Source organism: Parambassis ranga, chromosome 4, assembly GCF_900634625.1.
Source record: "Parambassis ranga chromosome 4, fParRan2.1, whole genome shotgun sequence".
In the NCBI taxonomy this organism is placed as follows: domain Eukaryota; kingdom Metazoa; phylum Chordata; class Actinopteri; family Ambassidae; genus Parambassis; species Parambassis ranga.
In genome coordinates, this window is record NC_041025.1 from 17,016,085 (window position 1) to 17,040,444 (window position 24,360).

At 42.6% G+C, this 24,360-nt stretch overlaps 2 protein-coding genes across 2 annotated transcripts; one reads left to right on the forward strand and one right to left on the reverse strand.

Annotated features, from left to right (window-relative positions):
• The first annotated feature begins 171 nt into the window (after positions 1–171).
• LOC114434412 (dipeptidyl peptidase 9-like) lies at positions 172–10,062 on the forward strand. The gene is made up of 21 exons (XM_028403650.1): positions 172–331; positions 1,477–1,567; positions 2,301–2,545; positions 3,722–3,834; positions 4,375–4,548; positions 4,688–4,856; positions 4,936–5,046; positions 5,145–5,273; positions 5,798–5,859; positions 5,931–6,031; positions 6,127–6,304; positions 6,467–6,626; positions 6,755–6,834; positions 6,917–7,087; positions 7,231–7,366; positions 7,578–7,723; positions 7,804–7,950; positions 8,068–8,220; positions 8,309–8,451; positions 8,725–8,836; positions 8,963–10,062. Exons 2-21 carry the CDS (start codon positions 1,512–1,514, stop codon positions 9,053–9,055), a joined length of 2,679 nt encoding a protein of 892 aa, XP_028259451.1. The 5' UTR covers positions 172–331; positions 1,477–1,511; the 3' UTR covers positions 9,056–10,062.
• Positions 10,063–10,246: 184 nt separating this feature from the next.
• LOC114434413 (angiopoietin-related protein 4-like) lies at positions 10,247–12,916 on the reverse strand. Its single transcript, XM_028403651.1, has 7 exons — positions 12,395–12,916; positions 12,085–12,195; positions 11,885–11,972; positions 11,345–11,458; positions 11,142–11,237; positions 10,771–11,052; positions 10,247–10,682 (listed from the first exon to the last, which is right to left on the reverse strand). The coding sequence occupies exons 1-7, from the start codon at positions 12,857–12,859 to the stop codon at positions 10,498–10,500; spliced, it is 1,341 nt and encodes a 446-aa protein (XP_028259452.1). The 5' UTR covers positions 12,860–12,916; the 3' UTR covers positions 10,247–10,497.
• Positions 12,917–24,360: the final 11,444 nt, after the last annotated feature.

Here is a 24,360-nt window from a genome sequence, read left to right on the forward strand (position 1 = left end):
ACTGACTAATTAGATTAATAAAGATAGCAACAATTAGTCCCACAGCAAAGAAAACATGTTTTGATTTATTAACTTACTACGTTTGACGTGTGCTAATATAGTTATTAATGGCAAACAGTCACACTTGACGGAGTATTTCCGGGTTAAAGGTTCGGATTTTGTTACGTTTGATTTCACAGTCTGCTTCCGCGTTGTTAGCATATTAGCATCAAGCTAGCGGCTTCCTGGAAAGTAGTAAACTTCTGTAATTTATCCAGACTGCCTGCCTCTTCCAACAAAGACGTTCTCTCGACAAAAGAAGCTGCACATTCAGAGGTTTTGGACAGACAGTGTAAGCTATGAAACGAATGAGTGTTCATATGTTTTCATTCTTACGTTATGTAAATGTACTGGTCTCTACTGCTAGCTAGCTAGCTAGCTGGCTAACTTACCTTCTCCTTAACTGGAGGCTAACTTGCTAACTCTATGTAACGTACAGTACGCACAGACTATTGATTGTGTGATGATGGTTTGAAACTAAAGGCGCACTCGGGAAAAAGTGTTGTTTGTTTGTCGGTCAGTATCTTTGGCTTCAGCAGCTAATATGCCAGAACGGACACCTTATTTATTCTAATATAAAACCACATATATGGACAGCACATAACATGGGGTGTACAAACTAAGAGCCCTATGACAGAGATGTGTGTAGTAGATAACTCATATATGAGCTTAATGTGTTGGCTTTCAATGGGTTGCCAAATTTGTTTAGATTAGTGTATAATATACACTAGTATGATTATAAAGTTTAATGAACAATAACAAATCATTGTAGAAATCTAGCCCAAAGTGTGTAAATGTATAACAGCTTGCATTTTATGTAATACATTTGAAAACAGAAAGTAAACACACTCAGCAGTTCAAGTGTTGACAAACAACCAGCTGGGACTTTTCAACCTTTCAGCCTGAGCAGAGTACATGAATGTTTATGTTACCAGTCAGTTGAACTGTAGCTACATTTCATTACATCCTAAAATCAGGGATCATCTTATGATCTGTAAATCCTAACACAACTAAAGTTAGAGTGGGACTAAAAGTCTACCCAGTGATACTAAACACTCTAACCCGTGTGGGAAGGTTTCTGTTGAAAGGAGCTGCTGTCCTGTTTTCTGGAAAATGAACTTCTGTAGAATTGGCCCCTGGCAGCAGACAAGCCTACAGTGTGTGATCTGTGGTAAAATGTGGAGTAATGGTGTAAAATTTGCCACAGTAATGACACAGAGTGTCAGAGTCATGCAGCTGAGTCACACTCGGTGAGCGTCTGCATCAGACAAACTCAGCTGGAAACTAGACAGCCGAAGAACAGCAGCAGCTTCTCAATGAAGCAGCGCAGAAACGTCTGCCAGGAGCGAGGCTGGAACCTCTGTAATGGTTTCACTGTGTATAGCATGTGAACTTAGCTTAGCTAGTCTTTCATTGATTCCTGCTTTTTTTTAACAGGGTGTCAGGTCTGGATCAGGGTTGTCGAACAGTTAATGTACAGAGTAAAGAGGCTGAAAATTGAAGACAAAACAGAAGACGGCCAGGAAAGGTAAGGAAACATGTCGACTTAAAGCTGTCATTAATTTGGTTCTAACTTTTATTCACTCCGATGTCAATGTTTTTGATCATCTGGGTGTTTTGTTTGTTTGTTTGTTCTTTTTTTTGGAGTTTACTGTGAGGTTGGCACAGTGTTTCTTTGTCAGCATGCTAATATGGTGAAGGACATGTTGATGTGGATATGATGATTGTCATTGATATTGTAGATATTCGGTCATGAACACAAATATCGCCCAATTACAATTTTTATCTGCCAGTTAAGTTCTGGTCCAAATTTCAGGCGAATTCTCTCAACAGGGTTTGAGGTATTTCAGTCTGGGTTTATCTGTGGACACTATCATGTCTGTCACTTCTACAAGCTTTGCTAATAAAGCAGGTTAAGTGGAAATTTTGAGTTAAACCTGCTGTTTAGGATTTGATTGATCTCCCTTATTGATTACAGCTGTGATTTTTGTTTGTTTGTTTACCATATTACGACAACTTAGTCTTTAAACTTCCCTGAGCGGGCACATCAACACAAAGCGTACCATAACCATAATATTATGCTGAACTGATTTAATTATATTTTTACATTTCATTTTTAGCTCTTTTCGTTCTTCATCTGTCTTTTACATGCGGGAGCCGCACCTACATGAAAATGAATCAACTCAGAGTCCACATTTAAACTCAGTTTGTTAAATCTCGTTAAAGAAATGGGCCTCTGATCATCTTGTGTCCTTCAACAGCCTCAGAGAAGCACTGGCAGGCATGACAGGGGTGGACGAGCTCTCAGACAGCACAGAGGTGGTGGAGATGGAGGACGTGAATTCAAGTCAGTTCCAGGTAGAGAAGCATACGTGGGACGGGCTGCGGAAGATTATCCACAGCAGCCATAAACACACCGGCATCGTCATCAATAAGGCACCTCACGACTTCCAGTTCATCCAGAAAGACGAGGCCAGTTCACACTCTCACCGCATCTACTACCTCGGTGAGTGAAAATGAAAGCTTCCATGGTGATTAAATTAAAAAATAAACACATTTCCACTTCAGCCGAGGTGCTTTTTTTAGTAGAGCTTGACCTGTTGGCTTGCAGATCCAGTGTCTTCCTTCCAGTCATTTTGAAGGGCAGTGTGTTGTTGTAGTTACTCTGTGGATACAGCTGGTGAGTCAGAGTTGCCAGCCTGCATTTGTTTTTTTTTTAAAGAGCTGTAGTGGCTGTAGTCAGCATGTGCTGGAGAAAATGTGGAACTCAACCAGGAACAGCCTTTTGCTTTGTGGACATCTTCCTGCTTGTTTTTTCCTGCAGCAGCTGTAGTGAAGGATTTCTGTGAAATGGTTGCTGGTTTTTCGGTCTCCAGTTAATCGCAGTGCTTAATATTGTTGACGATGTAAGCAGTCAGGCCCAGACAACGACTGTTTCTGCCTGTAGTGATCCCTGCAGCAGTTGTTGCAGTAGATGGCAGCTTTTTGAAAACTCATTCAAAGTAAATGCCCTTTCACAAAAGGTGCACGGTTACATAAGCTCAAGTCTTACTTAAAGGTATCAGATTTTGAGAGTGATAAAAATGCAACAGCCCACCTTCAGGCTATTATAAAGACTCACAGTATTATTATGTGGCACACAAGGTGCTCCTCAAATATCTGTGGTAACGCTGCCATTTGCTTTGGTCATCATGTGGTCGTCATGCAACAAGGAAACAAAAGCAGTTTTCAGACAGACCTTGGCCAAAAATGCATCGTGGACAAGTTGATTAATGCAGTCAAATGAGTTTTGCTTCCTCTGGTGTAGATTTATAACAGACTGTGGTGAACCCTGTTAGAAAAAGTTAACCCTATAATATGTACATGTGCAGAGGTAAAGCTGTTTCTTACACTGTTAAGACATTACTTTATGAACAAACAGTGGAAGTGAATGTAAGCATTGCACAAAACATTGGTAGGTTTGTGTTCACCATCAAACAAAATGTGGTTGTGGATGTAGAAAGAATAATCTCAGTTGAATATTACATCATCAGGTTCTTCCCCAGAACACAACATATAAACTACTGTTAGGTCTCACAAGGTGGTCAGAAGTTGTGCTTCATCTCCTGAAAGCTAAGCTCACCTACTCCATGATCAGGCAGCTTTGGCTCACACATTCTGTCCGTGCTGTTTGTCATCACAGGAATGCCTTATGCCAGCAGGGAAAATGCATTACTCTACTCCGATATTCCCAAAAAGATCCGCAAAGACGCCCTGCTGGTTTTGTCGTGGAAACCCATGCTGGATCATTTTCAGGTGAGAGAGAGTTTTTTTTTTAACATTTTTAAAATGTTACCAATAAAAAAGTTATGTAAGTTAATCTATAAAAAGTTTCCTTTGAATCAAAAGCTCAGATTTAGTTTCCGTCAGCTGATTGATGGGGCTTATATATAGACGTCTGCTTTGTAGTCTAAAGTTGTTCACTAGGTTAATGGAGGCGCAGTATATAAAGTAGAATTTGAATGAGAGCACATTATAGGTCGATATCTGTATAATGTGCTCCCTGTGGGAGTATTTAATAAAGAGCAGGCGCATTAACAGCCCATTTCATAATCAGTTTAAAATTGCACTTGTAATTCTCTTCCCTCGGCTCTGTCCACGGACAGCATAATAACTGACCATGTGCTGATTTCATGAACAGAATTTAATTCTAATGCAGACATGAGTTTTCATTCTCTCTTCTAATATTTTTAACAGTTTTTTTACAGTGTTTTTATGCCCTGAACAAACTCTTTGACCTTGATATTGACCTTGCCTTTGTCACATTGTGTGTCCTCCTGTCACCCCTGACCTCAGGCCAGCCCTCACCACAGGGGCTTCTCCCGGGAGGAGGAGCTGCTGCGAGAGAGGAAGCGTTTGGGAGTGTCTGGCATCACTTCCTATGACTACCACCGACCCAGCGGTCTCTTCCTGTTCCAGGCCAACAGCAGTCTGTACTACTGCCGTGATGGTGCAAACAACAGCTTCATAGTGAGTTAGAGGACACGTTTACTGTCACACAGCACAGAATGATTATCACACACCTGCTAAGGCTGGTATCATAACTGATGTTGTCTTATGCTTTGGTTGCACAGTTACAGTGAGGTAACATTCACTATGTCTCTTTCAGACTGCTCCAATGAATCCCATTGAAATTATAAGTCAGAATTCAGGCACACGCATGGACCCCAAGATCTGCCCTGGGGACCCCAAGTTCATCGGCTTCATCAACAATAATGACATTTGGGTGACCAGTATTGAGACAGGAGAGGAGAGAAGACTCACGTTTTGCCATAAAGGTCAGGACTGAATCACATCCACACACTCTCTCTGTCTTATCTGCTAGTCTTACTTACTTTTTTCATGTTTTTGCTGTAGGTAACGATAACCCAAAAGAGGATCCGAAATCCGCTGGTGTGGCTACATTTGTCACCCAGGAGGAGTTTGATCGCTTCACTGGATACTGGTGGTGTCCAGTTGCTCGTGAAGGTGAGGGAGTAAAATGGAATCACAGTTATATTTGAGATAACCGTGGAAAGTAAAGTAGTTACTACACTCCTGTTCTTTGTCCGTGCTCGTTGGTTCAGAGTCAGATGGTGGAAAGATTCTGCAGATTTTGTACGAGGAGGTGGATGAGTCTGGGGTTGAGGTCATCCACGTCCCTTCTCCAGCTCTGGAGGAGCGCAAGACAGATATTTACAGATACCCCCATGCAGGTAAGAAAAACATTAAAAACTGCTTTTATTAGCAAAAAGCATGTATGTTGAAATTAAGATGATACAAACAAACATTTAAATGATAAATGTGAATCAGACTGATAGCATTAGTTTTTCACTTCTCTCCATCAAACATGTTCCCACAACTTCTTTTTTTTACCCACAAATGTCCACTGGATGATGAAAAACATGTTTTTCTGTGCTCTCCAGGGCTGATGCCTCTTTTTTTTGCATGCTTTTTATGAACCTCTTAGTTTAATGCTGGATTTTCAGAGCTACTTATACATGCAGAAGATGTGCAGAGGGATTAGGCAAATGCACAGCCGAGATTCAGACCCTGGACCCTTTTCCTCTGTGTTCTTTGATTCTTTACAACCAATTTTCATGTCTGCTATTTCAGTCAAATATCTCTTTTCAGCTGCAAAGATTTAGGTATTGATCTTGTTCATATTTTTGATGTGGGATTGATTTTTAAAAATTGTGATTAGTACCTATATTATCTAACTCTTTTTATTGATTTCCAGGCAGCAAGAATCCTGACATCACACTAAAAATAGCAGAAATCAGGACAGACAGTCTTGGCAAAGTGAGTGAACATTCAATGCCACAATATGAATATGTTTGAGTGGAACACTAAAAAAGGCTGGTGTCCTTCAGATTGTCAGCACACAAGAAAAGGTGCTACCAGTGCCCTTCACCAGCCTGTTTCCCAATGCAGAGTACATTACAAGAGCCGGATGGACGAGAGATGGCCGATAGTAAGTTAGAAAAAATAAAAATACAAAACCTGTGATTTTAAAGTGCCGCACGTAGCTTTTAAACTTCAACAAGTTCCTTCCTCTGTGTTCGTCAGTGCATGGGCGGTCATGATGGAACGACGGCAGCAGTGTCTCCAGTTGGTGCTGCTTCCTCCTGCGCTCTTCATCCCTGCACACCAGGAGGAGGCAGGAAGACAGCGGAGCCTAGAGGCCCTGGGAGACACAGTCCATCCCTTTATCATCTATCAGGAGACCAGCGATATCTGGATCAATGTGAGGCTCGGAGTCGAGTTTAATTTCTTCTCAGTTAGCTGCAAAAAATGCATCAGTAATTTATCATTTTATTATTTACATTTTTATAATTTGAATTATTTTAAAATTAGTTTTTTGTTGTAAATATACTGAAAACATTCTGACTGTTTGTTTGTCCAACAGGTTCATGATATCTTCCATCCTTTTATCCAAACCAGTGATGATGAAATCACCTTCATCATAGTAAATGAGTCCAAAACAGGCTTCTGCCACCTGTATAAAATCACCTCAGTGTTACAGCGGGGCACCTATCACTGGGCTAAAGGTTACACACACTCTGAAGGTAACACCATGTGGAGACGTGTTTTTAACACTACTCATGCTACATAAATGTGTTTAGAAAGCCCATTTCAACAGGGTTTCTTTGTTTTATTTGACATTTGTTTGATCCACCTCCTCCTCTGTCATCAGATGATTTCAAGTGTTCAGTCAAAGAAGAGGTGGCCGTGACGAGTGGGGAGTGGGAGGTTCTGGCCAATCATGGAGCAAAGGTAAAGGAAAAAACACTATTTTAAATTATAAGATGAGAAGGACAAACAAACAAGATGTTTTTGCTCTGTGGTGTATGTGCAGCGTTCATCCAGTCCTCAGATTTGGGTGGATGAATCAGCAAAGCTGGTTTACTTCCAAGGAACCAAAGACTCTCCTCTGGAACACCACCTCTATGTGGTCAGCTATGATTCACCAGGTGAAATCGTGAGACTTACCAAACCCGGCTTCTCCCACAGCTGCTCAGTGAGCCAGGTAGCTCTGCTTTTCAATTTAATACTGACTTGTATTATCATCAAGAACCTAAAGAAAAGTTGTCAGTTTTTGATTTTGTTCACAGGCTTCTGTAGAAGTAACCCTTTTCAGAGATGCTGACTTGTTTCTTTTCGTTCTTGCAGAACTTTGACATGTTTATCAGCCATTACAGCAGCCTGAACACCACACCTAGTGTTCACATCTACAAGCTGACCGGCTCAGAGGCGGAACCCCTGCACAAAGAGCCTCAGTTCTGGGCGAGCATGATGGAATCTTCTGGTACTAAATTCTCCTTCCTGCTAAACACTGTTTTAATTTTTAAGTGAAGAAATACCTTACCTGAAACATTTCGACCACGTGTCAGTCGATTTTCTTATGCTTATCTGGGGTGACCGGAGCAGCAGCCCTGGCAGGGAAGCACAGACCTGCCTCTTTCCAGCCACATTTATGCTTTAGACTAAATACTTTCTTTGCTTTTCTTTCTTTGCAGGTTTCCCATATGACACCACCCCTCCAGAGATATTTAGCTTCACAGGGACATCAGGCTTTGAGCTCTATGGCATGTTGTACAAACCAAACCACCTGGTCCCCGGCAGGAAGCATCCCACCATTGTCTTTGTTTATGGTGGCCCTCAGGTTAGATCTTATCTCACCTTAATATTAAAATAAGTATCGTTGTTTGTTCTAATCCTCTAATGTCTGTTTATTCCTTGCAGGTGCAGTTAGTGAATAACTCTTACAAAGGGGTGAAGTACCTGCGGTTGAGCACACTGGCCTCTCTGGGCTATGTTGTACTGGTCATTGATGGTCGGGGCTCCTGCCAGCGAGGACTCAAGTTTGAAGGAGCTGTGAAGGACAGAATGGTAAAACATCAGACCTCCATCTGTGGTGTCAGAGGAACTGAGAGCAACAAAGAAATGCTTCACGTGTGCATGTTGTAGGTAAATTGATCAGATGTGAATCTGCTCCTGTCTGTCCAGGGTCAGGTGGAGATCGAAGACCAGGTGGAGGGTTTGCACTACGTAGCTAATAAATACAAGTTTGTGGACCTGAGTCGTGTTGCCATCCACGGGTGGTCGTACGGAGGCTTCCTCTCCCTCATGGGCCTCATTCACAAACCTGAAATCTTTAAGGTGAACCCCACACATATTTACTTTGCTTCACTGGGCACATTCACAGTTGTGTGAAGAGTCTGTGTTTGACGTCCTGTTTGTCGAGTAGGTTGCCATCGCAGGAGCTCCAGTGACTTTGTGGATGGCCTACGACACGGGCTACACAGAGCGATATCTGGACACACCAGATAAAAACAAGAAGGGATATGAAGCTTGTTCTGTCGCCCTGCATGTCGACAAACTTCCCACTGAGTGAGTAGTTAATACTATTGTTTTTGGTTTTAATGGTGAAGTGGAACATGCAACATTAACATACATGTAACATTTAGAAACTAATAAACGCCTTCTAGTGTGTTTGGTGCAGACTGAAAATATTACATGTATGTAAGAGTGTTGATGGGATAAAATACTATAATCATGAGCCCAGGAATTCAGCAAAACAAAGTTATTAACAGGTTAATGTAGAAATGCTTGCTGCAGGTAAAAAGTTGAGTAAAGAGTTGGATCTTTGTGTGATCTTCTCAGGCCCAACAGACTTCTGATCCTGCATGGATTTCTCGACGAGAACGTGCACTTTTTCCACACTAACTTCCTGGTGTCTCAACTCATCCGAGCAGGGAAACCATACAGCCTGCAGGTAGGTCCATGTACAAATGTCTACCTTCAAAACAAAAGCGATCGTTGGGAGAATTTAAAGTAATTGGTTGTAAAAACCTCAAACACTTGAATTCAGCCAACTGTGCATTCTTTCCTGTTTTTCCAGGTGTACCCCAATGAGCGACACAGCATCAGGTGTCCAGAGTCTGGAGAGCATTATGAGATTACGCTGCTGCACTTCCTCCAGCAGAACCTCTGATAAGCCTTTTCACACACTGACTTCCTTTCCTTGCTCCTTACTCTCCTCGTCTCCTGTTTCATATTCCTTTCACATTCATCCAGGCCTGCACCTCTTCACTTGATGTTGTTATCTGTTGAATGCAGTCCCCACCGTCTTAAAAGTGCTGTGGCATTTTGAAAACATTACAAGACTCTGAGGGGGAAAGCCCATCACAGAGCAGACTTCTTGTAGCCTTCATGGTGCATTTTAGCCCTGGGTCCAGCAGAGGGCGCCGTTCGCCTACCACATTATTGATGCTGCTGCTTGCTGCACAAGCAGAACAGGACCAACAGTAATGCAAAGTACTGACGTTGAAAGCATTTTTCTCTCCTTTCCTTTTTAGTGCCATCCATTTTTTTAAACTGTGTCTCAGTTTACAAAGCTATCACTTTTCTTTGTAATTAAACACTGGTTCTCTCTGTACGCGCATATCAGCAGCACTCTACCCTCTTTTGTCTGACACTTGTTTTGTTGCTTTGAGATTTCTCCATCATGCTGTCATTGTTGATTTTTTTTATGTGGTTTTCCAAACGGGCAAAAGAAAAAACATGCCGAATTTTTATGGTGTATTATGAATATTATTATTATTAAAAATGACTTTAATGTGTTCATAAATGGTGGAAATGTGTAGCAACCTGTCGCTTTAATCTTCTGAGGGGAGCTTCTTTTTCTTCTGCTGCTGAGGACTTTTGCACAGAACATATTTTGCCTTGGTGCCAGCAAACTGACCCGACATGATGATGATGTTTGAGAAAGCTGTTGGTAGTCTGAGGTGCCTTGGAAGAGTTTAAGAGCGCCCGCTCTCATAGTATATATACATATTCATATATATATTATCAGGGAACCTGTCGGAGGACCTACGACAATAAAATGCCTTGTTACTCAAGTGTCTGATGAACATCTGTAAGATGAGCTACCATGATGTGTACATGGTTAAATGTACCCTGGGATACTGAAGAAATAAAAGTGAACAATCTTTTTTTTAAGTTGTTGTCATCAGGTCAGTTTTTTCAAATCCACCCAGCATCCTCACTTAAAAAAAAAGTTACTGTTTTCATTAATTATAAGAAGTAACCACTCAAACTGTAGCAGTTTAGATTATTGTCATATGTTAGTAGGACAGTTGTAATCTAAACTATAAATTAAAGATTGAAGGCACAACAATGTATATCATGTTTTAAAAAAAGTTTATTTTCATCTTCTTAAATGAAAATAAAAGTAAGAAACTGTACAAATAACACTTAAAAAACAAACGTAGTTCAAATACAGTAGTAAAAAGCCCTTATGAAGGGAATAATGTTGCTGTCAATATGACTGAATATGGCTCATATAGCATGGCATATATAATCTGATCGCCCAGTCTTTGTAAGTCTTTCAGCATTTTCTCTGATGTGAAGCTTCACAGTTTGGCTTTCTGCTGCTCATTGTTGTGTTGATGCTGGTTTGATCTTCAGGACGGTCGTCTTCAGAGGGCTGCTGCTCTGTCCTTTTGTTGTGGTCCAAAACATGGCCCGTCTCCTGGACGGCTGTCTCCTGGGCATGCTTGGCCTGCTGGGATACTTTCCATTGAGGTTTGAGTCACCACAGCTGCTGAACCACCAGCCACCTGTGACAAAAGAGAGCTTTTGTTAAACACTGATACTCCATGTATATATATATACTTTAATTGTAGGGGTGTTGGGGGTTTCTCATACCTGAGAGCAGCTCAGCACAGTTGACGTCTGCAGCAAGGTCATTGTCTCTGTCAGCTGTGGAGAAGGGGAGACCCGAAGCTCCAGTGCTGATGGCTGTCTCCTGAACCACAGAGGAAGACTCCTGCTGCAGGTGGAGGGCAAACTGCTTCTCTTCTCCTTCAAGGTGGAACTGATAACTAGCTTCCTGCTGCTGTCCGGCCTCATCAGACACCTCCACCTGCAGGATGTATGGACCTTGTTTGGAGAGGGAGTGGATGTTGTCCAGACCCAACCAAAATTCACCTGAAGGGATCAGAAACATTAAGGTTATTTTTCTGACTGTGGCTTTAGTGGTGGACATTCTGGGCCTTTAAAAGGAGGTTTCCTCTCACCGTTTAGGCTGCCAAAGCCCATCTTGTAGCTTTGCCAAAGCTGATTGAAGTTTTGGGATCCATCTTGACGTTTCTGGATGACAGTCCATCCGCCTTCTGAAGAGAGAGCAGAGAAAAAGATTAGATCAACAGGCCAGAAATAAACGATTTGTGCAGAGATTTTTAGGCATTATAGTTGTGGTTTTGGAGGAATAAAGACTCACCGGATGTCATTTGGCAGAGGACACTGAGGGGCTGTGAGTTCTCTGGTTGGATAGTGTAGACACCGCTGCTTCGCTCTCCTCGTACAAACAAGTCGTGACAGTCTCTGGCCAAACCTGAGAAACAGAAAACAGAAAACTGATTAGATTATTTCATAATTTAGGAAATTAAGGATGATTTTCAGATAAAACAGCAGGATGGTGTTTGGGGGTTGATGAGAATGCTAAACTTTCTGTGCCCTACAAACATAGCAGATTTTCTCTGGTCTTTGGACTCTGGGTGATTCGCTCTGCCAGCGAGTCAAGTGTAATAAACTCAGGTGCAAAGGTAAGCTTTCTTTTCTCTTATGTCACTGTACGTGTGCGTCCTCAGGTTTTGCCCTCTGTAGGACTTTTGAGTTTGTATTTTGCAATAAAATAGTCCACTCCACAGTGACCAGGCCAGAGAAAGAAGAGGGAGTGAGGTTACTTGCTACTGAGTGATGTTTTTTTTTTAGATCTGCTGTGTGTTGGAGCTTTATCTCAGCAGTTAGTGAATGTTACCTGATTGCGGTTGGATCTGCTCCACCTCTCCCCTCAGTGCCGTCTCTTCATCCCTCCGCCTGTGTGATTTTACTCTCTTTTGTGTGAACTGCAGGAAACAGAGAGTCAAAAGGTTAAAATCTCCATGAGAAGAGACCAACAACGTGATTTTCAGTGTAAGGTGGCTCTGTGGTTTTATGCCCTGATGTGGCGGCTCTCACCTTGTTCTGCAGTGCTTGCAGGTGCACGCTCTGTTTCTCCAGTTTGTCCTGCTGCTGCTTGATTTTCTCCACCAGCTGGTCGATGCGTCTGTTCTGAGCTGCCACCAGCCTCTGGAAACAGCAGGGAGATAAACATCAGTCTCATCACATGAGGTTTAAATGCACAGAGATATTTCACATGCAGCATTCATCTATCTTATAGATATATGAGAAAGATGAGATGACATTTAATATTATTGTAATATTGCTGCTTTTTAATGTCTTTCTTCTCACATATCTCCACCTTCTACACATCATCATTTCCTCTCACCTGCATAAATGGGACTCCTGTGTGCTCGCTGTCGTTGCTGTCCAGTGTTGGTTTAGCCAGGGCTTCCTCCAGCCTGTCCATCCTGGATTGCATGTCCTCTGTTTGTCTCTTCACCTCCTCCACCTTCACCATCACCTCCTCAGCCAGCGCTGTCTTCTGTGTGTCCCTCTCCTCCGCCTCCTGGCTTCTCTCCTTCAGAGCGCTGTCCTGCTCTTGCTGCTTTCTCACCAAGTCAGCCAGTGTACTGTTGAATTCTTTCAGTTTGCTGTTGACGTCTCTCATGTGGGCTTTGGTCTTGTCCACGTGCTCCTTCAGACCCTGGCCGAGCTGCAGGAGGCCATGGGCCACCACGTTCACGTCGTCCCAGGATGCTGATTTCTCCCGTCCTCTTCTGTCTGTAGGGAAACCAGCTGCTACGTGCAGCAACAGGGTGCAGAGGAGGATAAAAAGCTGAGGCGTCGTCATCTCTGCTGAGGTCTGTCCTGATACTCGAGCTGCTTCTGATGTCTCTTTCTGTCTGTCTGTCTGTTGTGTGCTACTGGAAAGCATTGAGAGGTTTTTATAGCTCACTGCCACAGCAGAAGGCTCCTCTGATTGGCTGCTTGGAGGAGGAGGAAGGGGAGGGGGGCAGAGGCGGGGAAAGTGTAGTGAGGCCCATGATGCAATGAACAGACTGAATTACTGGTTAAAGCCTGATTGATGCAGGAATGAGGCATGGAATCTGTTTTTGATCTTTTTTTTTCTTATAGAAAATGTCATAGGAATGAATGTAAGGTTTGTCTGTTCCTCATTAAATGTCCTGCTTTTACCACACATCAATAAAAACACAGCAAAAGAAATCTTTCCTTATAATGACATATAATATCTAAATGATCCAGAAAAGTTCTTAAAACTCAAAGGTTAGAAGCATATTTCTATATCAAACATGTGGCATTATTACCTGAAAATTTAATTCTGCTGTTGATGCAGGCTTTCTTAATCTTAATCCTAATCTTATCTAATCCTAATGTTTCTTAGACTAATAAAAAAATCTAATTGTTTGCATAATAAAGCTCACAGATCTTCTGTCTGCATTCAAAGTTCCTAATTTGAATCCTAATAAAACTTCAAACCTTTCTAATCTTAATAATCCCCTCCACCTCCAGCACATTGCAGACAGATGTTGTTTATCAATCGTTAAAATCACTAATGATCACTCCCAGCTGTGATATATGTTTATTATATGTTTTTGTCCTCATTCACAGTTTTAAAAACATTTTTTCTTTTCCTTTTTCCCGGCAGTGAAGTGGACTGTGTGCTGAATCAGGAATGCAGGAGATCCAGGAGTTTCTGTGAGAAGTAGGGGAAAGTTCACCCTCAGCCCTCAGGCCTTTTTACACACTCTGTCCTGATGACAAAATCCGTCAATCACACATGCACGCACACTCCCAGACACAAGGCACGTGATGCAGCGATTGCCAAATACACACTGACACACACACACATACTGTACGTGTCTGCGAGCCACTGCTCTGCTGTTCTACTCTAATGTTTAATCCTTTTAGTTTAATCGATCAAAGTTTTTCTTTTGGATTTGAACATTTGAAGGCTCAAACTTGGGTTTTAGGACATTTCATTGTCTGTTTTGATTTTTTTTTCTGACATTTAGAGATGATGTTTAGGAAATTAACCCCTGAAGGCCTAATCACATACAGACACAAAATGTTTATATATTGGCAGATGTTGGCCTGTTAACACTCACCGTTTTGAGTCAAACTGTTGTATTATAATTCATTATGTTCCAGTGTATGTCAAAATATACTCAGTGTGGTGTAAGGTCAACTGGACATAGTGAGTGAGTTGTTTGATTCCTTTGTGTAGCTGCTCCTCTGGCCAGCTTCATTAGTTGGAATTGCAGAAGTTGCCCAACCTCAGATTTTGCAGAGCGAAACTCATAAGACTAAAGCTGCTGATGAGTCGAAACTCACGTGCTTTGTTGTTTAGCCTGTCTCAGTCTTTACTAGGCTGAAGTGTCATTACCGACAACAAACTAACTATCGGCAGCCAGGGTGTTAACAGGCGTCAAACTTCACGGGGTTTGTGAATGACCCAAAGTCGAATGGATGAATCTTTGATCTGCTTTGTTAACTAGATTCCAAGTCAGTATGCTTCTTCCCCTGAGGAGCATGAATCATGTTAAGTTCAGTGGCTATGTCTGAGGTTATAAAAATGAGGCCAAAGAATGCAGTTCCTCTAATGGCCACTTGAGGCTGCCGCTAAAAGCAAGTCTGTTTCCCTCGCTTCAGCTCTTTGTCCCTTTCCCCCGGACTAGCCGGGAGTTTTTTTGGTGCCAAGATGGTGACAGACACACTGAGCTTCAGACCTGCTCTTTTAAGGAACCTTCACGTCCATCGTTATTTACCGGTTATCTGTACAACAACAAGATCGTGCCAGTAGCTCCACTGTTACGATGTTGGAAGTGAAAGAAAACCTAGCTGAGACGTTAGTTTCATTTGTAAAACAGAAAAAGTCCAGTGACTCATCCAAAGAGAAAGTATATTTGCAGAGTCACAAAGTACAGTAAGACAAATATTGACAGAAAACGAACCAGGAGACCTGATTTCATCTGTGTCCTTAACTTACTTAACATCTGCTCTGCTTTTAGTGTTCATCATCTACACAGCAGACCCACCAGGGGGTTTTTGTTTTCACTGCTAAGGCAGCGTGGCGGTTCTTGGCTGCTGATACAGTGCACGTAGCGCTGCAGGCTGCTGTCCTGCACGTATCCTCGAACCTGTTGCACTCAGCTGACGTAAGGCAGAGCATTGTGTGTGCAGCCTCATCCAGAGTCAGCTCGACGTGACTGTTCGCCAGTTTTACTCTGCTGTGTCAGAACACAGTGTTCGACTGGTGCATGAGGCCGGGATCTCCATTCACTGTCCAGGTTACAAAAACAGCTGTTTCCTGTCAGTTGGAAGAAATGTGCGATTATGATGCAGATCCAGGAGGGTTAGAAACACAGGAGGCCTGGAGTGTCTATGTGAAAGTCAGCCTCATTTAAATATGTGGCTGTGGTTCACACACAATCTTGAACTCAAACCCCTGTTATGAATATTAAACCAGTGGATATTGGATATAAGCTGCAGCATATTAATTGTGTGTCATTCTTTGTTGTCATGTTTTTTGGCTTTATATTGTGACAGCCTAATTATTTAGTGGGTACAGATGTTTTGCGGATTTGGAGAAGGCGTTCGACTGTGTCCCTCGCGGTATCTTGTGGGAGGTGCTCTGGGAGTATGGGGTCCGTGGCCCTCTGTTGAGGGCTGTTAGGTCCCTGTATGACCGGAGCAGGAGTTTGGTTCGCATTGCCGGCAGTAAGTCAGACCTGTTCCCGGTGCATGTTGGACTCCGGCAGGGCTGCCCTTTGTCACCGGTTCTGTTCATAATTTTTATGGACAGAATTTCTAGGCGCAGCGAGGGACCGGAGGGGATCTGGTTAGGATTTCATCTCTGCTTTTTGCAGATGATGTTGTCCTGTTGGCTTCATTGAGCCGGGACCTCCAGTGTGCACTGGGACGGTTTGCAGCTGAGTGTGAAGCGGCGGGGATGAGAATCAGCACCTCCAAGTCTGAGGCCATGGTTCTCGACCGGAAAAAGGTAGTTTTTCCTCTCTGGGTGGGAGGAGAGCTCCTGCCCCAAGTGGAGGAGTTTGTGTATCTCGGGATCTCGTTCACGAGTGAGGGAAAAATGGAGCGGGAGACGGAACGGTACAGCTTCCGCAGTAATGCGGTCGCTGTACTGGTCTGTTGTGGTGAAGAATTTACCGGTCAATCTACGTTTCTACCCTCACCTATGGTCATGAGCTTTGGGTAGTGACCGAAAGAATGAGATTGCGAATACAGGCGGCCGAAATGAGTTTCCTTCGAAGGGTGGCTGGGCGCTCCCTTAGAGATAGGGTGAGGAGCTCAGTCACCCGAGAGGAGCTCAGAGTAGAGCCGCTGCTCCTCCACATCGAGAGGAGCCAGCTGAGGTGGCTCGGGCATCTGGTTCGGATGCCTCCTGGACGCCTCCCTGGGGAGGTGTTCTGGGCATGTCCCACTGGGAGGAGGCCCCGGGGAAGACCCAGGACGCAGTGGAGAGACTATGTCTCTCGGCTGGCCTGGGAACGCCTCGGGATTCCCCCAGAGGAGCTGGAGGAAGTGTCTGGTGAGAGGGAAGTCTGGGTGTCCCTGCTTAGACTGCTGCCCCCGCGACCCGGCCCCGGATAAGCGGTTTGAAGATGGATGGATGGATGGATGGATGGATGGTACGGATCCAGGTATTTCACTCAGGAGGTGGTGGAGACCAAAAACAAAGCAACAGTTTGACTGAATGGACAGAAGCTGCTGTCTCCGCAAGACCAGAAGGAGTTAAAAGTAAAAAAAGTTCATCACAAAACAAATCACAAACCAATGGACTAGCCTCTCAGACTGTATTTTGCTATTGATAAAATCTGTCCATTAGCCTGCAAAGCCAGCTTGTTAGCTGTGTCTTAGCTTCACTGCATTTCTAGTGTTACTTGTAGTTAATAAGGAACATTTGCAAACAGCAGCCTGTCTGTTTTGGTGATTAGCCTGTGGGGTTTGTATGAATTTGATTCTCTATTTTGATTCTTCATGTAGCAGGAAGTTTGATTGTATTAGCAGGAAAGCTAACATCCCTGAGGCAAATTCAAGTTAGCCTCTTTTCTGTGGCAAAGTTCAAATGTGTGATGAACTAAACACAACAAAATCAACACCAGCTATGTGTGGATTTTCCCGTTTGTTTTGGAGTGTGTGTGTTTAAAAGAACATCCTCCATCTCCACAGAGCTGGATGGCACCAGCTGATGTGATGATTATATTGTTCCTGAGCATCAGTTTATCATCTTGAAACATTCCTGGCACTGTAACCTACAGATTACAGAAACACAACAAGTCCTATCAGAACTACACACGTACAGTACACGAGTTTCCACACAGGGGTGTGGGTTGGGTATAGACTGTGTTTGTGGGCACCAGTGGGTTAGTGTGTGAAAAGTGAAGGCGTTGTCACGTGTCTGGTATGTTGCAGAAAAGGGGGGGCCCTTCTGTTTGGGATCAGACATGCTCACTGGGGGGCAGTGAGGGCACAACAGTCACTTTCTGTCAGACTGTTTTTATACTGTAATGTGATTTGATTGTCATTAAATAGTCACTTGATTTAAAAACGATGATTATTTATGTCTGTAAACAGGACAACACTTGATGATTTAAGCTGTAGAAAGTGTTTCACTTGTGGTTTGGCTCCTGTTTCTTTCTCACTATGAGCAGAGAAGTGGGTGAAAGGTAACGCTCGTGCGCAGCTCGTGCACATACTCGTGTACAGCGTTTTGTGTTGATGTCATGGGGATTTATTAAAAGCAGCTGTTATTTACAATTCAAAGGTTGAGACGTTTCATTCATTCACTCCCATCACAGCGACCTTTTACCCAGATTCCTCTCTCACAGCATCTCTCTCCTCCTGTTCCTACTTGTTTTGGTTTTTTTCTTTTTTTTCTGAACAATCTCTGGTTTGCACTTTAACCTAGAAAGAAGGACTGTTTCCTCGAGGCGCCATGCTCTGATCAAAGAGGAGCAGTCATGTACAGAGGCAAAGGTTGGCTGTGTGTTGACTGTGAAACAACATGTCTTATTTTTTTTTGGGGTGTGTTAATGAGGTTTATGACAACAGTATAAACCAGCAGAAACATTGGAACATGAAGCTGATCATCTATTACAAATATTACGTTTCTTTTTCCTGATACATTCCGGTTCCTCCGAGGATGAATCCCACTGTTTTTGGCGATGATGTAATGTTTACATTTTTTAACATTTATCGTCCTCAGGTCTAAAGTGTTGACAAAACATGTCCGTTGGCACCATTTGCTGCTAAACAGGCATTAAACACTTCAGTTATGTTGAGCTGTGAAAGGACTTTCATGTACCTTAGTGTCGTCGTTGTTTGAATAGTTGCAGGATTGATCAGGTCTGGAAACATCAGCTGACAGTTAGAACAGGGTGTGACCTGCCTCACAGATCATACACCATGGGTCAGGGTTAGTACTGAGAGTTTTTACAAACTAACTTAACTAAGTTCATGTATAGAACCCTTAACAGCACATAATATGGCAGTTAGTGTAACCTCTGTCTGCTTCATTATTTCACTTTTTGGCAGCAGCACCCCGCCCACAAATAAACACCACATCTGGTCAATAGTCACTTTCCCAGAAGCTCCACATGCTGATGTTTATGAGTAGAACAGCACATAGCTGGGGTTACCCATTAAAAGCTACTGGTGAGGGTTAGACGCTGAGAAACAGAGTTAGCTTTAGGTGGTTTAACACATGCTTTCATTACCTTAAATACACTTTATGAGGCAAAACGTCTTTATTTTCTACCGTGGTGACAAGTCCTGTTACCAACAATGAAACAGTGAATGCTTCCAACGCCTGGAAGTATCAGTATAGAAGAGGCTGGAATTTAATATTTCTATCTATCTATCTATCTATCTATCTATCTATCTATCTATCTATCTATCTATCTATCTATCTATCTATCTATCTATCTATCTATCTATCTATGTGGACAATTGTTGTGTATATCACTGATTGTAAAACAGCTAAAAATAAGCATCAACCTTGTTTCCCTGGTGATAAAAAGCTGCAGCTCTTCGTTACTGTTTCTGTACAGACATTTACATTCTCCGCGGCTTCTCAGTGTCTTTATCTAGAAAAATAAATACCTCCCTAACCTCTACTCTATTTCTGAAAATAAAACCCAGCTGACTTTTTTTTTCTTATCCAGGTATTAACCTCTGTGTCAGTCCAGACATTTGTTTACTCATTCGGGGCTTCGCTGGTTCACTGAACCTTCCTTCTCATTACTTAATGCTCCACTTGACCTCGGCAGTGAGACGAGTCAGGCTGCTCTTTTACACACTTCACCTTTTACCCAGAAACCAGGAGGGAAGCCCAAAGTGTGTGAAAACCACCAGAAAAAAACTTCCACATGTTCCTCACAGTGCTAACCACGTGTGTGTTTTATGGTGTGTGTAGTGTCCACAGTAATTTTAGACGAGGACCATAAATGGAATCTTTGAGGATATTTCAAACATTCAGTGTGTCTGTGATATTTTGATTTATATTTAATATATTTAATATTTTTTGTATATTCAGGATTTATTTTTACATTCAAAAATCTGCATTTTTATTATCACATTACTCAGCCTTCCACAAATGTCTTTGTGTTGTTAATGAAATGTTACTGAAAATTACAGAAAATAAAAAACAGTGTTTTTATTGTACAATAATGTTATTTAAAATGTAACCTTTAAAGGTGGGGTATAGAAGATTTGGAAAACCCTGTACTGTTAGGGACGCACTACATGTTTTTGTCTGGTTTTACCCACGATTCCCTGTCGAGCAAAGTCTGCACCAGTCTGCACTATAGTGCACTCGTCATGTGTGGTTGGCACCAAAATCTGTGTGAGGGGAACAGACCTGACCTCCGCTCTAGGTATTGTGGTGCCCTAGGTGAGACTATGCTATTACACCCCACAACCCACCCCTTTTCTTCTTTTACTGCTCCTGTTAAACATTGGTCTCTAAAAGGCAGAAGGTAGGTCATTTTGAATAGCCTAACTTACAGGAAAATATGTAATATGTTACTTATTTGTGGCCAACAGGAAAAACTTTTATGTTATATATTTATTTTTTTTAATTTATATTAGATAGAGGACTTTATTAATCCCTGAGGGAAATTGTTAATATTTCTAAGAGTTACACTATGAGACTTATGAGATTAAAAATGAAGAAGGCAACAGAATACAAAGCCTTTACTAATAAATGAATAAAAAAGTCCTCCTCCCTCTCCTGGCCTGAAGAGCCAGTTTTACCAGCAAACATCAGAGCTCTCTGCTTTTGCAACAAGCAAAATCCAGCTCTCTGCCTTGTAACATGTCAGTAGCTTGGACTTTGCATTGACTATTTTTAAACCTTATTTTAACCCTAACCCTAGTTTTGATCCTAACCCTAACCCTAATGCAGAGCTAGGGTTAGGTTCCCGGCCGTCGTGAGGCGTAGAGCCTCAAGTGAGACATTTCCGTAACGGTCTCAGTGAGTCGAATGCATCAAACATTGAACCACAACTCTGCACCCTTCCCAACTCTAAGCTTAACCCTAGTTTTGACAAATAGTTAAATTTTATCACCAGGGAGACACTAAAATAACACCTCCTAGATCTCATTGAATAAAACATTTCAGTTGAAAATCTCATTAATTACATAGTGGAATACATTGAGGATAAAATAACATAAATATCGATCAATGTAAATCAAAATTATTAACCCATGGAGGTCTGGATTTGGATCCATACTCAAAATGAAAGAGGGAAATCACATTACAGGCTGAGGGTGCTGTCATGCACCAGAAGGAACTCAGGGCCCACTGCACCAGCATATGGTCTCACAATGGGTCTGAGGGTCCCATCCCGGTACCTAATGGCAGTCAGGGTACCTCGCACATGGAAGGCTGTGTGGCCCTCCCCACACTATTACTGACCCACCACCAAACCGGTCATGCTGGAGGATGTTACAGGCAGCAGAACGTTCTCCACAGCGTCTCCAGACTCTGTCACGTCTGTCACATGGGCTCAGTGTGAACCTGCTCTCATCAGTGAAGAGGACAGGGAACCAATGGTGAATCTGCCAATCTGGTGTTCTCTGGCAAATGCTGCGTGGTGTTGGGCTGTAAGCACAAGTCCCACTTGTGGACGTCGGGCCCTCATACTACCCTCATGGAGCCTGTTTCTGACAGTTTGAGCAGAATCATGCATATTTGTTGTAGTTAGTTGCAGGGCTCTGGCAGTGCTCCTCCTGCTCCTCCTTGCACAAAGGAGGAGGTAGCGGTCCTGCTGCTGGGTTGTTACCCTCCTACGGCCCCCTCCACATCTCCTGGTGTACTGGCCTGTCTCCTGGTATCTCCTCCATGCTCTGGACACTGTGCTGACAGTCACAGCAAACCTTCTTGCCACAGCTGTCATTGATGTGCCATCCTGGATGAGCTGCACTACCTGAGCAGCTTGTGTGGGTTGTAGACACCGCCTCATGCTACCTCTAGGGGTGAGAGCACTGAAAAAATGCAATAGTGATCAAACATCAGGCAGAAAGGATGAGAGCAGAGAAATGGTCTGTGGTCAGCACCTGCAGAACCTCTCCTTTACAGGGCTTGTCTTGATAACTGCCTCTCATTTCCATCTGTTGTCTGTTCCATTTGCACAACAGCAGCTAAAACTGATTCACAATTAGTGTTGCTTCCTAACTGGACAGGCTGATTTCACAGAAGTGTGACTGACTTTGAGTTACATTGTGTTCTTTAAGTGTTCCCTTTATTTTTTTCAGAAGTGTATATGTTATCAGAGTCTATCACGAATTAGGAAAAATATTCCCAGCCACCATTTTTACAACACTTTAATGTAACTTCTAACATTCTGTCTGTAGTCTTGCTTTTGTCTCTTTTCTGTCCTCTAGGCGTTGAGTCCGGTGCAGATATGTTTATGACTTCTTCCTGTTTGGCCCCCATGTGGACTCTCTCCTTGAGGCCCTGTAGAAAGAAAAACATGTTTTTCTGTCTTTGGACTTTGGATGTGTACTGATGGACAGGTGTCCTCCTATCTCCATCCTGTCAGTACCACTCACTGCTTAACAGGGAAAGGATTTTATAGGTTATTGTTCTGATAAAGAGTTGATGGTGTTTGGCCTCCTGCTTTGTTTTTCCTGCCAAGTCAGTCTCTGTGTACAAAGGTTTCTGCCATTAAGTTGCACTGTAAGTAGATGAATGTTGCACACTGATACAGGGGCGGGTCTGAGAATTACTTTCAGGCCCGGCCCAAGGCATAAGCGAACTATGCGGCGGCTTAGGGCCCCCGCTCGCTTATAGGGCCCCAAAGAGCGTCTGTAACCTGGGTAAAAAAAACAATCTCTCTCCGCTGTATTTCTCATGCAAAATCGCTCTCGCGATAATAAGTACTATCGCGAGTATAGTATTGTATGTCATGTGGCTGCGCTGGGCCAATTACAACATAGTCACGTGATAGCGTCACGCCAATTGACGAGCAGTATTAGTCAAACCTCAAACCACCATCGGTAGGTGCAGAATATGGAAAAGTTTGCTGCAGGTATGGTTAAAAGTTTTCGGTTCGCTTAATATTGGCTGACAGCAGTTTTTATTAAATATACTGAATGTTGATTTGTAGGAGCTTCCACCGCGACCGTACTAGTGAGCAAAAAGAGCTTTGTGTTCAGCTACGGAGCGGAATCGGTGAGTGTTTGTTTGTTCAAAGCTAATGTTAGCATTAGCCGCTTCATTTGTTTTGCATTGACTTGTTAGCCGCGAGCTATTGTAATGCTACCGCTAGCCTAGCCGGACCTATTGATTTGATTGGGTCGGTTAGCATGGGCTTTTAAGCTTTGTTTCTCAAATAATGCAAACTTAAATGAAGTGTCCACAACTCTAATAATGCCCTGTTACTCTTTGAATGTTTACATACAACTTGACCAAAACTTTATCAATGAAAATTGATTACATTTGTTGTTGTCCTATATTAGCACTGTGCATTAGAGTATTGTTTTAATGCCTTTTGTAAAATAATATAGTTCAATATTACAGAATGTACATATTATATCAATATACATTGACTGCATGCAACAGTTTTGTTAATGTATGTTGATTAATATTGTATGTGATCTATTTTGACATTATATATCATGTTTATTGATGTACATTGATGGTGTTATATTGATATCTAATCTAAACGTCTACAGAGCCACAATAGAAAGCATCCTCTGTCTGAGTGCAGCAGTGTGGTACGGGAGCTGCACTGCACAGGACAGGAAGGACTTGGCCCGGGTGGTGAAGACAGCACAGGGGATTGTGGGGAGTCTCTACAACAGCCAGATTCAAAGGAGGGCTGGTTGTATAGCTGCAGACCCCACCCACCCAGGACACCAACTGTTTGGACCTCTTCCCTCTGGACAGAGGTACAGGAGCATCAGAACTCACACCAACAGACTGAGACACAGCTTCTTCCCCAGAGCTGTGAAATCCATCACCCCACTTTCCCATACCCCCCCCCCCCAAAAAAAAAAGACTGAGCAATAACTCTGGACTTTTGAACATTAATATGCTGCAATATATACATACTGGTTTGTACTGTTAGTTTTACTGCTTTTATTCTTTATTCTATTTTATATTTATTTAGATATACTTTGCCTTTTTTCATTCCATGTGTCTAGCTGTGTGCTTTAAGTCAAGAGCTGCTAAACAAAATTTCATTGTGCCTTGCATAATGACAATAAAAGATTTTCGATTCTTGATATTGAATTGGAAAATGTTTTTAATGCAGCTAGTAATAATTACTGTTATTTGTGTGCACACTAACTGAAACCCTGGCCCTGTGTCTCATCCAGGCCAGGTTTTGATGGCGAGCTACTGATAAGGCCTAGAGCCTGGTCTCAATGAATTCATCTCAACTCAATATGGGAAAAGACATTTCCACCTCAGGCCTGAGGAGTCCCCTTTCCAATAGGCAGGTAGGAGGCTCCTGTAACCTACACAAACTTTTGCCCCCCTGCATTACTTCTGCCATGTCCCTCTCCACACAGACAATTTCCACACTGCCCCTTTCGGGCCGCTGTGTGGCATATAAACTTTGGGAGCGTTTGGGAAGTTGAATGAATAACATTTAAGGCACAATCACATCGATTGTAACCATGTAATGTTGAAATTGATAACTACTTCAAATGGCCATTCGGATTCTTTGTTTCATGTCTATGTTGTTTGTCTGCAAAGTCCATAATATAAGGTATCATCAAAACACAAACCTTCTGTCTCTGTTTCTCACTCCAGTAGACAGTTTCCTAACTTCTGATACTAGCCTGGGCTACCAATAATTG